At 40.2% G+C, this 16,136-nt stretch overlaps 1 protein-coding gene across 2 annotated transcripts in view; it reads left to right on the top strand.

The window, feature by feature from the left end:
* Nucleotides 1-16,136, top strand: part of LOC143159651 (sodium/hydrogen exchanger 9B2-like) — a 32,126-nt gene that overhangs the window by 8,115 nt on the left and 7,875 nt on the right. The window contains exons 5-12 of one of the 2 annotated variants that reach the window (XM_076336835.1): nt 938-1,080; nt 3,012-3,139; nt 4,042-4,217; nt 4,748-4,854; nt 6,028-6,177; nt 8,516-8,624; nt 8,828-8,964; nt 9,951-10,012. In XM_076336835.1, coding sequence (XP_076192950.1) covers nt 938-1,080; nt 3,012-3,139; nt 4,042-4,217; nt 4,748-4,854; nt 6,028-6,177; nt 8,516-8,624; nt 8,828-8,964; nt 9,951-10,012 — 1,012 coding nt within the window. Of the gene's footprint in view, nt 1-937; nt 1,081-3,011; nt 3,140-4,041; nt 4,218-4,747; nt 4,855-6,027; nt 6,178-8,515; nt 8,625-8,827; nt 8,965-9,950; nt 10,759-16,136 lie in introns of those variants that run through there. The other variant, XM_076336833.1, reaches the window with a different exon arrangement.

The following is a 16,136-nucleotide window of genomic DNA, read 5'->3' as shown; positions in this document are numbered from 1 at the left end:
ACAATGATCGAAAGTTTAGCATGTTCCAGGACAAATCAAGTCCACAGCCAAGGCTCACACCAAGCTGGGACCAACCTAAGCATAGTGTTTGTTTATTTTTTGTCTTTGTTGGTTTCCTGTTTCTTAACATGGCTAATATAAAATTAAGCCACAAGAATGTATCTTTGAATCATCAGGACCTACAATTAATCTCCGCAGGTCTATATTTAAAGTCACCCTTTCCTGTACTTTTCTATATCCTTCCAGAGCTACAGTTCCGATAGCTTTGCAGGAAGTCAATTAGACAGTTTTGCTAATATTTGCAAAAGGTTGGGTCTTGCAAGTAGCTCAAATAGAGGATAAGAGCAAGTTCCTGATTTTCCCCCTTTTTTTCCCCTTTGCATAACAGTCGTATTGCCAGAGCATTTTAAAATGGCTGTTAGTCCATGATTAGCTGTTCTAGATTATATTTCCTAATAACTCGGCATTATGGTTCCTGTGATACCTGCATTTCTTACACCTAAGAGGATTTTTAACCATTTCCAACTTCTGAGATAAATACGCAATATTAGACGATCTTCCTCTTTTCATGTTAAAACAAGATAACAAGAAAAATATCTTTAAGGATGCAGAGGTGTCTTTGCTTATGGTAAGTATGACCTGCACCTGGTGAACAAAGCTGAATCTGTTTGCTTGCACTAAAGCTACGTGTCAACATCCTGCAGATTTATTCATTGGTGACCTGGTGTGTTCTGAGGCTACTTTCGTTGCTTTAAACATGTCTCTCTCTTTCCATGCCTCAGTCCCCATCGTTCAAACATGGCTAATAATTCAGAACGTGAATTGTTTCTTTGACTCATAAATACATAATATGGTGTCTGTTTTTAAGAATTCTATGCAAGCTTTTAGTGCAATAAAAGCAAGTCACTTGACAGGAGCTTATTTGCTTTCATTTAAGGGATGCTACTTGCTGGTTTCCTAATCCGAAATACCCCGTTCATTAGTGACATCGTCCAGATAAACCTACGCTGGTCTGCAGCGCTGAGGAATATTGCTCTTTCAATTATCTTGACCCGAGCAGGACTCGGCCTGGATCCAAAGGTACGGCACCAGCCATTTGTGTGAGGCAAAGTATAAAACAGCCCTCAAAAAAAATTGAATAATTGGTTCTGTTAAAAATATTGAACCGTTCAGTCTTAGGGGATCTGCAAACTAGAGCGTTACAGAAAGTTTAGTTTCTATTGTATAGTCATATGTTAATATTGGCAGTTGGATTTGTAGAGTAGGCAAGCAATCAAAAAAAAACCTAAGGAAAACTGATTTTATGACTGTTTTCCCACTTGCCTTAAAGAAATTTCCTGAATTTTGTGAGCAGACCATCTTGAGGACATGTGCTCCAATTGTGGTCTGTCAGGAAGAGTTTATGCTCCCTGACAAACTCCCTGTCAGTTTACACCGACAAACTAAAACAAGTAATGGAAGGGATCCCCAGTCCTTGAAAGAGAATGTTGCTTGTGTTGACACCAATCAAAAAAACCAACCAACCAAAAAATCCAAACCTGTGTGTCTTTTTCACTTTTTCTTTTCTTTTTTTTTTTAATCATTGCCATTTTAATGCAAATATATTCATTGCAAAGATGAGTTCTGCTGCACTACGGAAACAATGCTTCACATCACAATAAAGCCCATAATGCTCCTGTGAACAAAAAAAATAGTCTGCCTCCACGCAGGATGAAACGTGATGTTCCATGAATTAATGAAGGCAAGGTTTTGCTTGATCAAAATCAGCTGGCTGAAATAAAGCTGTACCATATTGGCCCTTATCTATTTAAGTTTAAGGGGCTGCTTAAAGTTTATATAAAACTGTGGTCAAGTATAGCTAGTTCAGAACAACTAAACAGATTTTTCTTAACCAAGATGAAAACTAGGGAGTTGCCAATGCTTCAGATATTTAGGAAAATAGGGTTTTGTCGTTCTTGAAAAATGCCTGGTTTCCTATATTACTATCATCCATTTTTCCAAGACATTGAAGCTTGTATGAACATGGACTGCGTGTTGTTACACACAGCTTGGATGTCCAGTTCTGTGAGATTGCTTTTCTTTCTATTCCGTGACAACTTTTTTTTGCCAAAGGAACTTCATTTTTGACTCATTTTTCTCCCATGCGGCAATTGAAACTGTCATTTGGACTCTGTATGTAGCAATGCTTTCATGCAGTTACAATCATTCTTCATGTAATTGAAGCTGTGAAGACAAAGATGTCAGTTGCTCTGGTGATTCTCAGCCCTAATTATGCTGGGATAAACTGTGCTGGTAAAAAGTGCAACTCACTGATTTTTTTTTTTTTTTTTCCCCCCATGTCAAAATTAGGGACCGGTCCTAGCAGAGTCATGTTTGTGACTAAATATTAAAGGCAGCTGTTACAAGTAAATATTCTGTTTTAGAGACATTTTTGAATAGAAGTTGCTGAGCCAAATGGAACTTAATCTGCTCTGGATATCAAGTGAGAGACAGCTGAAGGAGATGCTTGGCTCCTTGCGCCAAGTTTATGTAGTTCTACAACTTTTCATTATTTGTTCACGGATTTTGGGATGATTTTTTGGGGGTGCTCATGCAGCTTGTGGGATTATAGCAAAATCTTTTGTGGATGGAGCAAATGACCTGAAGTAACTGTGGGTAAGTCAGCTGTTTTGAGGGTGTACCTTTCAAACGGATCCCAGCTAGTCCAGCCTCTCACAATTAGTTTGCTCTGCACAAGAAGCCAAACAGAATTCTCTGCCACTCCTTCCTGTGACATGCAGGAACCTTGTCGAACCTAGATTCAGTGGGTTTCACTGCCACACTTGGAATTTTATATCCAAATCCAGTTGTCCTTGAGTCTATCTCTGGCTTAGGCCATGTAAAGCCATCATATCCTGTACTGCAGCTCAGAGGGAATTCTTTTAATAAACCATTTCAGATCATAAATGTGTTTCCTCTCTATAAAGCCAAGGGTACTGATACTAATGTCTGAATGTGCTTTCATATTGCAGGCTCTTAAGAAACTCAAAGCAGTCTGTTTACGGCTTTCTTTTGGACCATGCATCTCAGAAACATGCACAGCTGCTGTTCTTGCCTACTTGTTCATGCATTTGCCATGGCAATGGGGATTTATATTAGGGTAATTGCTCTCTTTTCTCCTGTATGACAAAGGTCCCTGTTTTCATGCTACAGTTAAATGATCCAAGCGCAGTCAGTTCTCTGTGCCAAGCAGAGACCTCAGTTTAATGCCAGTTAGGAAGCTGTGCTTAGCCCCTGTGGTTGTTTGCTCACCATCTATGTCTGGCTCTGTGGCTAATTTAAAGGTCACATTTTCAGGCTGTAGAGGAGTACTTGCATCATTGCTCTTCTGTGTGTGTGATCTGGGCACTTGAAGAAGAAACAAGGATGGTGCAATCCCTGAGTCTTTAACCACAAAACGGGGCATTTAGGGACAGAAAATGATACCACATTTTGGAGCATCTTCATGCTGGAATTCAGAATTTCCCTGTAGAGAGATGCACGTGACAGTCTTTCTGTCACAAGTCAAGAATAAGGATATGGCATGTTATATTCTGGAGTAATATCCTTGAAGAGGAAACATTTTCCATCTAGTTCTGTCTAAACTGGGGACTTGGTCCGGACCCATATACTGGAGCAAGATGGATAAACTTCTCCTCCTCTGCCACACACTGATTTTTATGAGAAGGAACTGGCCTACTGAGTCATAAGCATGTCTAGACCAGGTTCCTAAATTGGACAATCAAGGCATATATCAGGGAGCATAACTGGCCTGCAGCGTAGACTCAAGGCTCAGTCTGTGGAGCCCTTTACTTTTAATACTATTGAGTTGGGCAGGAAGTAAAAGCTGATTGCAAATCTGCATAGAAATATCCCTGCTTGTACTTAGCAGGGAAAGGTGAGGAAAATACCTTATGTAAAGGTCTGTTTGTTTATACTTTAAAAGAATTGGGGTCAGAACGTTTTGGAGTTTTTTAGTTCAGTGCTTTCTTTTTGAGAGAGGCTGAACCTGTGTGTCTTCAGTTTTGTTCTAGGTGCAGTCTCCCCTGCTGTGGTGGTTCCCTCAATGCTGATTTTACAGGCTGGTGGATATGGGGTGGAGAAAGGTGTCCCAACTTTGCTAATGGCAGCTGGCAGCGTTGATGACATTCTGGCTATTACAGGCTTCAATACTTGCCTTGGGATGGCTTTCTCTTCCGGTATGCTGGTTAATCTGTATGTGGTGAAATCCAGAACAAACAGTGATATTTTGAGGAATGTGTGCTCTGTTATGACTGACTGGTTTGTGACTTAATGACATCTCCCTATAAAGTTCATGTATGGACTTGAATATTGAGAGGGAAATTGCCAATGATCAAAAGTCTTGGTGTAGCATTGTTGGCTCTGAGTTGTGGGTCACATCAGCTTTCAGAGAACATTTTTCCCTGTCTGCTCCCTCAGCTGCCAAGTCTGGTCCCTGCATGCCCAACATAAGTTCTTTCAAATTTCCATGGGTTTGGCAATGTTCTCGCAGTGGCTCTTTCTCTGGCTTCTCTGGCATACTTTCTTGGCATGAGCTTGCACTATCCATTTCTTTCAGGGTCATAGGTTCCCTCCTGAACCCCTTTACCCCCAAGTCATTTAAAGAAGACACTGTTCTGGAATCACACTTATAGGTCTACAGTGTGGTTTGTGGTGCGTGAAGGGTCTGTGTATGGCCTACTGAACCTGTTTTTCTTTTGCCAAATAGGTTCTACTCTGTACAACGTGCTCCGTGGAGTGCTGGAGGTGGTTGTTGGCATAGCAGCTGGGGGGATTCTGGGAATGTTTGTTCGATATTTCCCAAGCCGTGATCAGGTAAAAATCCAGTAAAAAAAATTTTCTATAAAATAGAGATTCTTTGCTAAGGGATGATATTCCTAAGTTATTCATTTCCAAGTTTCATGTGAAGCTGCTTTTGGGGAAAGCTGTGTACAGCGCTAACAGTTTCCAGGTTGCAAAGCCTATCAAGTGAGGATGTGTTTTATAGGTGATGACTTGTTTACTGCAACAATAACAATGTATGATCTCCTACTCCTTCCTGATGCAGAGTTTGGAACCCAGCTCACCATCCTGGTCTCATTGAAGATCGTGGAAACGTCCACACATAAAGGAGAAAGGGTCTGATACCTATTTCAGGCAGTAAAATAATCATCAATTAGATTGATGTGTGACACATTTACTTCTATAAGATGTTTCCAGTAGGCCTAAGATTAAAAACAAGTAAAGCGGGCAGATCGTGGGCTTTAAGTGATTGGGCATATCATTAATGCTAATTAGAATGTGTTACTTTCAATAAAAATGAAAGTTATATAAAGTGGTAGATTAATTTACTCTCAAAGGGCAATTAAGTGAACAGAAAATTGTGGAAGAAAGTAGATATGTCCTGGACTACTGAAGTCAATTTGCAAAGCAACTATTGCCCTCAGTGGGATGAAATTTTCCTCTTATTAAATAACATAAGGAGTGTGGTACAGGAGCCAAAGAGATAAATAGAAATGGGGACCAATGGCAGAGATATATCTGTCTGCTGTGAGATCAAATAAAACTAGACTGTCCTCGTCAAACATTTGTATGACTTGTCCTTAAAAACATCTAGTGGCAATGATTTCACCTCTCTTTGGATGAACTGTTCCAGTACTTGACTGTACAGGTAGAAAATCCTGTTATCATGAAGTTGAAGCAGGGCTGTTAGAATAGAGCATCATGTTCCTTGTGATACAAAAAGCCTTTTGACAATAAGATTTTGGATGGGCAGAGGAAAGAAAATATTAAATTTCCAAAATTTTAATTTCTTAGGAATTAATGTCCAAAAAAACCCCTCAACTCAACTGAATAGTACAAGTCTCACTTAAAAGCTTTGATTCTTTCGCAATGGTTAATGGTAATTGTTATTTTCAAATCGCTATTTTCAAAATTAACAGAAGTAACCTTTTTCCTCCATTTCTAAAATAAATTTACTTTTTTGTTTGTCTCTTTCCTTGGCTGCAGGCATCTCTGGCATGGAAGAGGTCATATTTTGTACTTGGGCTGTCCATGTTCGCTGTTTTTGGTAGCATCTACTTTGGCTTCCCTGGATCAGGAGGGCTCTGCACATTAGTCTTGGCTTTTGTTGCAGGTGTGGGATGGTCTGATGAAAAGGTGAATGTTTACATAAAGAAGCATACCATACCAAAACTCCTTTGAATGTACGGCTTGACAGGAGTTTGAATTTCTGTCAGGAGTGGTAATGGTGCATTTATGAAGCTTTAGGGGGTGTACGGATTAAAAAAAAAAAACATTCTACATTTATTTTGGAAGTCTTTAACATTTAGCATGACAGAAAGTGACCATGTATGTGAATATATATCAATACAGAGCCTAATATACTGACAGAGAAATACTCAGCTTTTCTTAGACATCTTAAGCCATGTAAAGCAGATTTAGTTGTCAAGGCACTTGACTAGGAATCCAAACCTTTATGTCCCAGTTCTGTCAGTGTCTGTAACCTTACACAGTCACTTTATGGTAAGATTTATAAACAGGTGTCCAAAATACAGTTGTGTACATGGCCTGAATACCCTGACGTTTTGTTCCCTGTTCGGTTTTGTTCCTCTCTCATCTTTCCCAAATCCCAGCCAGTGTATTCTGGATAAATTAGAGAGCAGGGTGCCCACAATAAATGGTGATGTAAGGCCATACAAAAACCATACAAAAGTCTGCTTTTTAGTCACTTTCTCTTACCTACTAAGCCTGCTTCTCCTTACTGTTGCTGCCTCACTGCATTTCTGTACCTTGGCATGTCTCACTGCCTCTTTTGCTTGATACCATTTACACTTAATGTGTTGAGGGCATCTTTCTCTCCACAGCTGTAGCCTTGCGACATGCAATAGGAGAAGGGGAGAAGAAGAGAAAGGAAAGGCGATCGGATATAGCAGAGTCCACATTATTACCCCATCTAGACCTTGACTTCAGTAAGATCTCAAGGTTTGTTAAAACAACAAAAAAGAAACCATGGTTTCTATTTAAAGTATTACATTGTTGTCCAATTTTAAAAGAAAACCTCATCTTGGGACTTAACTACTTAAGGACATTACAATTGATAAAGCTCTCTATTGAAAAGCTTCTAAACCATTTCAGAAGGACAGACCTTAAAAGAGTATATACAGACTATAAATGCTTAGTTTAAATTCTTTTGATCAGTCAATGAAGCTTCTTGGCCTTAAGGATGTTGATTTCAAATGCCTTAGCTCTCTTTTATCGGATACAGTCAGAGATGTCTGCATGCTGTATACATATTGATATACATCAATATGTATATGTATACATATTGATGTTACCACGGTTTTCCTGCTGAGCTTCTCAAAGGCCACTGCCTCCTACTGTCCCTGGTGGAAGTCACTTGGCAAATACTGTCTGCAGAGAACAAGGAACATTGTACCTATTGCTGGAACAGTTAAATGGGCAGTGGACAGACTGAAATAATGCTAACATCTGTAAAGAGGATTTTTTTTTTTTGCCAAAAAAGAAAAGGGTGAGATAACAGGGAGAAATGAGGCAAATGAAGAAAAATGATCAGAGGTCGCTATATTTTTACCTCGTTCTCTTTAAGATTACAGAAGTTTTTGTACTGCAGTCATCTACCATTCCATTGACTGAAGAGCAAGAGATGTTGCAGGATCAGTCCCAGAGAGACCGCCAAGGACAGGACATGTCTAGGCCCTGGATTGATTATTAAGTGACAGAGCATTGCACTTGTATTTTCCACACACACCAGCCTGAACATTCATTTGCTATTGTAGAACTCACTTAATGAAAAAGAAGTGCTGTTAGATATGCTACGTGTACTTCTTCACATAAGTGGAATATTCCTGTTTATCCTGGCAGCAGTTGTTTTAGGAGAACTGTTAGGTGTAAACACAAGGAGAAAAGATGGCTTTGCCCTCATATAGTACATCACACTGGGAAGTTCAACACATTTTGCTAGTATGGGATTTCAGACTTGCTCAGTCTAACTTTGTTCCTGCTCACATGGAGACAGGCCTCTGAGTGCAGCACGAGTGGAATTAGGTCAGGACTACAACTTTTGAGAGTCTGACTCTGCTCAGATACAAATGGAAGAACACGTTTAAGCATGCAGTTCCCAAAGGCTCGGAAACTTCATAGCAAAACTGTTCAAATTACGTCTTCCTAAATACTGAAAATCAACTATGCTTTATTTTCCTCCTCTTGTCTGCAAAATGCTCTGTTACTGTTGAAACATCTGTGATTTTTATTTCTCTTCTTGAGATAGCAAGCATTTATTTACTAGCAGAGCTAGACACACTCTGACCTTCGAAAGGTGCGTAACTGATTTTGAATCTTTTAGTATTAGGTCAAAGAAGGAGGAGCAAGTCTGGACAATCTTTATGATACATTTTCAGTTTGTCCTTTAATTAAATGTTGTGTCTACTTGGCCATATTTTTGTGAATTTACAGATTATTTTTGTTTTGATTACAGAGGGAAGTAGAAAAAACTGTTGCAGTTGCATGGAATATCTTTCAGCCTTTTCTTTTTGGTTTAATTGGAGCAGAAGTATCTGTTACATCTCTTAGGCCTGAAACTGTTGGTAAGATCATTCACTAATTATCCAGCTTTCATTACTAGCTTCCAAAGAATCTCTATAGAGAAATCTAAAGCAAAGCAGACTATGGCTGACCCAAAAAAACCCCCCAAAAAACCAACCCCACTGTAAAGCTACAGTTTTAGGAGGCTTATTCCCCTCAGGCACCTATGTACAAAAGTACTGAGAAGTGTTTGTCTTTGTTGCAGGGCTCTGTGTTGCTACATTAGGCATTGCTCTAGTTGTGCGAATCATAGCAACGTTCCTGATGGTGTGTTTTGCTGGGTTTAATTTCAAGGAAAAAGTGTTTGTCTCATTGGCATGGATTCCCAAAGCCACTGTCCAGGTAAACAGTCCAACATCACTTTCATTCCAGGCTGTATCTATTGTCCTTAGCAAAGCTCCTTGTAACTAGCACAGCAGTAAACACGGAGAGGATCAGGCTCAGTAACAGCAGAGTGTAGTATATGGACAGTTCATGTTCCTAACTGCACTAAGTCTGCTTGAAAAGTGCATGGAGAGCTTTCTACGTGAAGGTGTATTGCTTGCGTCCGGGTTGTACTCTTAATAATGACAGAGATTGTACATATATTATAGGAAGTTTGATTGTTTCTCAGCTATTGCAGGTTATTGTGCCTTTACATACAGATTCTGAGAACTCTCAAAACAAAGGTAAAAGTGTTTCCCTCTTACACCACATGAAGTGTCCGCAGGGACAGTCACACCAAAGGCTCAGAATGGGTTTTCAGCCTGTGGTCATTTTAGTAAGGGGTAGTCTGACAGCCTTATTGCTAGAGAAGCCTCAGGCTGGCTGCATTCCTGCTCCTTTATTTCAGTGATCGTTAAGTCATTTAGACTTTGCCTCAATATCATGATTACTTGCAAACAAAAGTTAACAATCAGAACAGGCAAGGATTATTGCAAGATTTGTGAACTAAATTTTCAGAAGCTGCTACTAGCTGACTGCTTTCAGAATGCATTCTCAAGGTGTGGCATTTTAACAGCTGCAATATGCAATATACCAGCCAATTTCATTAATCACATATTCTCCAAAAACGTGGATAAAATGACAGCTAAGCAATGTTCTTCGCAGGAGGGAACCACCCGGATAAACTCATGAGCTAAGGAAATTCGAAGTCTAGCCGAGTGAAAATTGTTCTCATAGGTGTAATATAATATTTACTTTTCTATGTACTGCCTAGAAATGAACGGGTCGAATGTACTAAAAATGTCTGATTTATGTTAAATGTTGACTGATGATTAGTCCCTTTTTTTCCTCTTTCAGTGCTAAAGGTTACTTGATCCATCTCAGCAATGTTTTCTTTCTTGCAGGCTGCAATAGGTTCCCTTGCCCTGGATACAGCGAGAACTCATCAGGATGAGCAACTAGAAAAGTATGGAATGGATGTACTGACAGTAGCTTTCTTGGCTATCTTGATTACCGCTCCAATTGGAGCCCTGGTTATTGGCTTGGCAGGGCCCAGACTTTTGCAGAAGGCTCAGACAAATGGCAAGGAGGATGAGGAAGGTGCTGAGGTTGGAGAAGAGGCAGAGGCCTGTGAACCTTCATAAGACAGACAACTACAGGAATATGGTCCTTCAGCTCTTACACTTCTGTTGAGTAAACACAGCATGTCTGTAATCTTTCTGGAGGAAACCAAAACAAGAATCAGTTATGTCCGCTATTTTAAAAGCAGCCCTGGTGGAGTTTTATAAAATATTTTTATGTGTTGATGGTGCCTTAAGAGATGAAATAGCTGAACGTACAGTGAATAGGCTGGCCAGGCAGTGAGTCACTGAGAAGTTAGCAGTCAACAGTTACTTGAAATGTGTGGGTGTGAGGCCAGGGAGAGGATCAGAATTGTTCAGGCATGGAGCGAAGTCATGAGGTGGAATATAAACAGAAGAAAATGGAGGCTAATGTGAATAACTTCTTGATGGTTGAAACTGGGCTGTGAGATGACAAGTTCAACAGCTCAAAGAATGCAGCTTCGGAATTAGAGACAGCTGACACACAGTGAATGAGACCTGCCACGGGTTAGTGATTCCCTCTCCTTCCTCATTCGGGTTCCAAAACTTGCCTCTTCCTATTGCTGTTCTTCCTCACAGCTCATGCACTCCTTTGTGCCTTCAAGGGACTGTCAGCTTTGGTCGTAGCAAGAAACAGCAAGTGGTACTTATGTGCTGAAAGACAGATGGATCCATCAGGGACTGTGGTAATACAGGTGTTGCTGGTGCTGGTAGAAAAAAGGACTGAGCTTGAAAACGGGATGAGGGTTGTGGGGAGGCTATGAGGACTGGGAAAGGGTTGTAGGGGATTGGGATGGCTGCTTCTTCACCTGTGTGCCTCAGCCTTCACACAACATGATGTCAATAGAGGGAAAGCCAGCTCTTCGGCCACCGTGAGTGGCTATGTTCTGGTGCTGGCCACTGTAGAACAGAGGGGAGAGTTCCTCTTGGGTGGGGTTTGCTGACAGGGCAAGGCCAAGGTGCAATGAGTTGTCCCTTTCTTCTTCGGCTCCTGTTGGGGAACTTGGCAATAGCAGCAGACCTCTTCTCAAATCAAGATTCATGGGTCAGCCAGGATCTCCTTTGCTTTGTCCTAAGTTAATACTCATCTGGCTGAGAAAATGCCATGATCAGGTCCTTCTCACATCTGCATTCAGGGAACTGCAGAAAAGAAAATCGGGTATTTGCTAAAAATATAGCCAGTTAATGCTCATTTTTCCAAGAGGTGGCTTGCTGGATTGACTGTGGAGAGTGGAGGAGGCCTCTCAAATTTGCCAGGGCACTTTTTATCTCTGATTGATGCAGAAAACTAATAGACTTTAAATGAACAGCCTTGAAAATGCAGTGTTGAGAGGGATGGTACAAAGCAAAAGGAGCCTCACCTACCTTCAGAAAGGCTGCTGTGTGAAGGCAGGTGTCACGAGGAAGTTCAGGACACAGTGCTAGCACCCTAAGCACATACCTACGGGTCCTGTGGGTCTTTCCAGAAACACAGGCTGTGTGTGGCTGTGGATCATGGTAATGACTGGCAATGCTCGTGTTGAGCATCTTGCCAAAACATTTCACCAGGGGGAGCAAAAAGCTCAAATGTGGTTTTCTTCATTTTATTTAATATAGATGCCTCCTGCACAGTCAGTTGCAATATAGTTCACACTTGATTTTCCCATTCCCAGAAGACTTTTCTTTCTCTTCTCCTTGACTGTCCTAAAGCCAGGAGTAAACCTCCTTGGTTGATCAAAATCCTGCTCTTGCCTTTAGCTTTGGTATCAGTTAGGGCTTAGTATTGACCTGTTACAGATACCAGCAAATCTTTCTTACTCTGCTACGTTTTGTACAAGTAACTAGCTCCGAGTAGGTCATTCCCAGCTCCATTCTGACGGATGGAGTCAGTACAGCATCCCTCAGAAACTGGAAGTTTTATTTTGTTATTTTTTAGTAAGGATGTTAGATCGTGCCTAAAATCAAGGTGGACAATGTCTCCTTGCTGATTTCTACACTACAGTTCACTGAACTCGTTTTACAGGATATGCTATAGAATGTATTTGATATGTCTAGATATTTTTGGCATTAGTAAGAATTAATCAATTCTATCTTAGCTTTTATACTTTTGATATGCAACACAAAAACGTACAAAAATACCTTTAAAAGAAAACTATCTGAAACTATTATTTGCAGTGTCCACGTATGCCTCTGTATACAGATTAATTACAGCTCAGTATGTGCACTTTTGTATATGTCTTTCTCTCCAAGCCAAAGAGAAAGCTTCCCGAGAAATATTTGAGGTTCATAGCCTGCAATTCCAGCACAGTGATAAAAATACCAGGAAACTCTTTGCTAAGTTTTCCCCTAACAGTTGTCAAGTACACTGATATTTTTCTTACTATACACACTGCTGTTCTCTCCGCTTCCTTGGGGGAACGTACAATCTTTAGTTCAGTCCATGTTTGCCCATGATCAGAAAGGCAGATGCTTTCAAACTGCACACTGATGAATGGTTAGGGTGCTGTGCTTGGTGGTTATTGTGTCAGCCATTGACTTCTGTGCCTGTTCTGCCTTCTTTGCATGGCTAATGGAGGCACTCTGTTACTTAAATAGGGGAAGTTTTAATAGGAGCTTATTGTGTTTGGAAATTGTAATGTCTGTTAACCTAATGGGTAAGATGAGGGAATATGGTGTTCAGTTCATCAGTGACTGTCTATAAAATAATTCTACTTGAGTAAAACTTACAGGAGTAGAAGCTTTATATAGTTCATTTTTTTTCATAAAGTTTTATAAAAAGTAGAATCTTCCTGCGGGGAGGGATCACTATGCCAAATTCAGAGTCTGTTCAATAACAGAAGTGTAACGTGTAAGGATTATAGCCCTGTAAACTTGAACCCAACCTTAAGTATGCAAGCAAACCTCTGACAAACAGCCCTTGTTCATGATAGCCTCTAATACTTGCTCACCATCATAACAGCATCTCATAAATTGGATTTATTATGTTCCCTTAACCTCAGTGCACTCTCAATTTATTCTTTAGATCACTCCCACTGTTCTGAGTGCTTGCATAGCTAGCTATACCGATGAAAAGCATCATCTTGTTCTCTAATCTAAACGAAATTGAATCAATTTTCCTTTCCTCGCCACCATATGTGGATGTTTCTCACAAGACTCCTTTCTCCCAGCTTTTATTAAATTTTCAAAAAGAATCAGGTTGAAGCTATTACATAGACCTGCAGATCTTAAATGAAAAGCATTAATGCTTCATAATGCTCCTCTCCTTGCCTTCCAGAAAGGAACAAAACACTTGCATCTTGTCATGAAAAGAAATGTTATATCGGGGCTAAGAACCTATGAGACTGGGGTTTTTTTAATAAGTATCATGACAATTTCAGCTGATTTTAAATAGCAGTTAACTTTGAGAGATACAATTTCACTTTTTATCAGTTTGTGTGGGTGAAGTCATGACTTTTAAGACCACCTCCCTTTTAACAAAATGCCATTAAATCATTCATGAATAATGCATAAATTCGAGCCAATAAAATCTTTATGCCATGCCAGTCTCTTATTTGCAAGAAATAAAATTACAACACAATGTGCAGTAAACTATAACCAGAGGAGTCCTGCTGTCATGCAGACATAATCACAGGCATAACATGGGAGAGCACTGAGCACAGTATGTGTATGCAGTTCCAGAAGGCTCACAAGAACCTCTGCAGCAGAAGGATCTGATGGCACAGCACGTTCCTGGCGGCAAGCAGCGGGCAGAGTTACAGCAGGCAGCATATGGGAAAAGACAGAAATTGGCCATCTGGAAGCAGGGAGTCGTACAGGCCAGGGGATGCAGTGATAATGTAATTATAATCACTGTTTTCTCTCTCTTTTTCAGCCAGACTGAGTGTTTTAGGGAATTTAGGCTGAAGTCTAAAATTAACTGAAACACTCATGGTGTAATATAGCCACAAAACAGTGAATGATACAGTTTTTGTATTTTGCTTTTTAAATAAACGGAGTGCAAGAGATGAAATTTTGTGCCAGCTGCACTTCAATTGCATTTACTTTGTCTCGTAGTTGCCACAAGACAGACACCTTTCTCTAAACGTATTTGTTTTACAAGTTTATTTGTAGTCTATTATAACTATTGTTCAAATTCATAATCAAAAGAAAAGTAAACATTTCTGTTCTCGTAGAGTGAAAAGGCATGTCATGACATGCCAAGTTCAGCTTCCCCTGATTTTGCATCAAGGCTGTGAAGACCTGGTCTACTGCCTCAGTCCTGCTCCTTATTAGCATTAGGGGCAAATTTATCCCTTTGTGTGGAGCTTCCAAATTAGGTTAGAAAAGTCATCCAGTGGCAAGACATGACCAAGCACATCCTAGCAGGTAATTGGTTCAACTCTCACAATTGCTGGTGAGACACAGCACTCTGCAGACACTTCAGTTCTTAGCTATTGTGCTGGTTTTGGCTGGGGTAGAGTTAATTTTCTTCATAGTAGCTTGTATGGGGCTGTGTTTTGCATTTGTGCTGGAAACAGTGTTGATAACACAGGGATGTTTTAGCTACTGCTGAGCAGTGCTTACACAGAGTCAAGGCCTTTTCTGCTTCTCACACCACCCTACCAGCGAGCAGGCTGGGGGTGCACAAGAAGCTGGGAGGGGGCACAGCCAGGACAGCTGACCCAAACTGGCCAAAGGGATATTCCACACCATGTGACGTCATGCTCAGCTTATAAAGCTGGGGGAAGAAGAAGGAAGAGGGGGACGTTTGGAGTGATGGCGTTTGTCTTCCCAAGGAACCATTACACATGATGGAGCCCTGCTTTCCTGGAGGTGGCTGAACACCTTCCTGCCCATGGGAAGTAGTGAATGGATTCCTTGTTTTGCTTTGCTTGCATGCATGGCTTTTGCTTTACCTATTAAACTGTCTTTATCTCAACCCAAGAGTTTTCTCACTTTTACTCTCCTGATTCTCTCCCCCACCCCACCAGGGGGGAGTGAATTGAGCAGCTGCGTGGTGCCTAGTTGCCAGCTGGGGTTAAACCATGACAGCTATCTATCCCTGTAGACTTTAAGTAAGTAGATAATTTGAACCGGTTAGTAAATTCTTTGAGATTTTCTATAGAAAATTCTGTGGCCATGAGAAACAGTATTACCTTGACAGATTTTGAAATGCAAGGAAATGGTCATTTATCTTGTTTGTGATCTTCATTTTATTATTATCTTGTGGAAATTATTAAAATGTCCTTTCTACAAAGGAACTGTGACTAAGTGCTGCTATTGCAGGTCCATACTACAACTGTGTTCCATTCCCCTATAGACATAAGCAAAAACAAACAAAAACCACCTGTTTGTTCCATAGCCACATTTGTAGATAGTTTAGCAGCAATCTCATCTAACAGCAAACAGGGAGAAAAAATTAATTACATAATCAAGCTGTGCTAGAGAGAGAGTCAAGAGGTTAAATCTTACACAGTCATTCTCCTTTTAGAGGAGCTTTGTAGGAGAAATAAAACCAATTTTGCTGTATTACTTACTCTAACAGGGTTCATCTGAGTAGAGCCACGGAAGTGAAAACAGGATTGATGTATGTAGTTTACTTCTCAGACTTAGGAGAAAATCAAAACTATTTGAATGCAAAAGTATCCTGATAAAAGCTGGAAGCGCATATAGACTTGTATATAACAACAGCCTGCTACAATAGGCTGTGGATTTTGAAGCCTGGGGAAGAAAAAAAAAAAAAATCTAAAGACAGGCTTTTGCATTTCACATGGTAATTTCTTCACCAAACCCAAGAATTGGGGCTTGGAGTTCAATATATCGCATCTATAAGTGAAGAGTGAGTATAAGACACTTAGTAACATTATGGATTTTCCTCTATTATAAATGTTATATCTTACTATAATGTTTATGGTTTGCTCATCCATCAAGGTAAGAAAGACCACCATGAAGCATTTAAACATTTAAGACTGTACCATGGTTCTATTACACAGTTTGTAAAAGCAGGCATTTAACAATCACATCCTCATC

The sequence above is a fragment of the Aptenodytes patagonicus genome, chromosome 4 (genome assembly GCF_965638725.1).
Source record: "Aptenodytes patagonicus chromosome 4, bAptPat1.pri.cur, whole genome shotgun sequence".
NCBI classification, from domain to species: Eukaryota; Metazoa; Chordata; class Aves; order Sphenisciformes; family Spheniscidae; genus Aptenodytes; species Aptenodytes patagonicus.
Note: the sequence above shows the minus strand (reverse complement) of the source record. Positions and strands in the feature narration are given on the sequence as shown.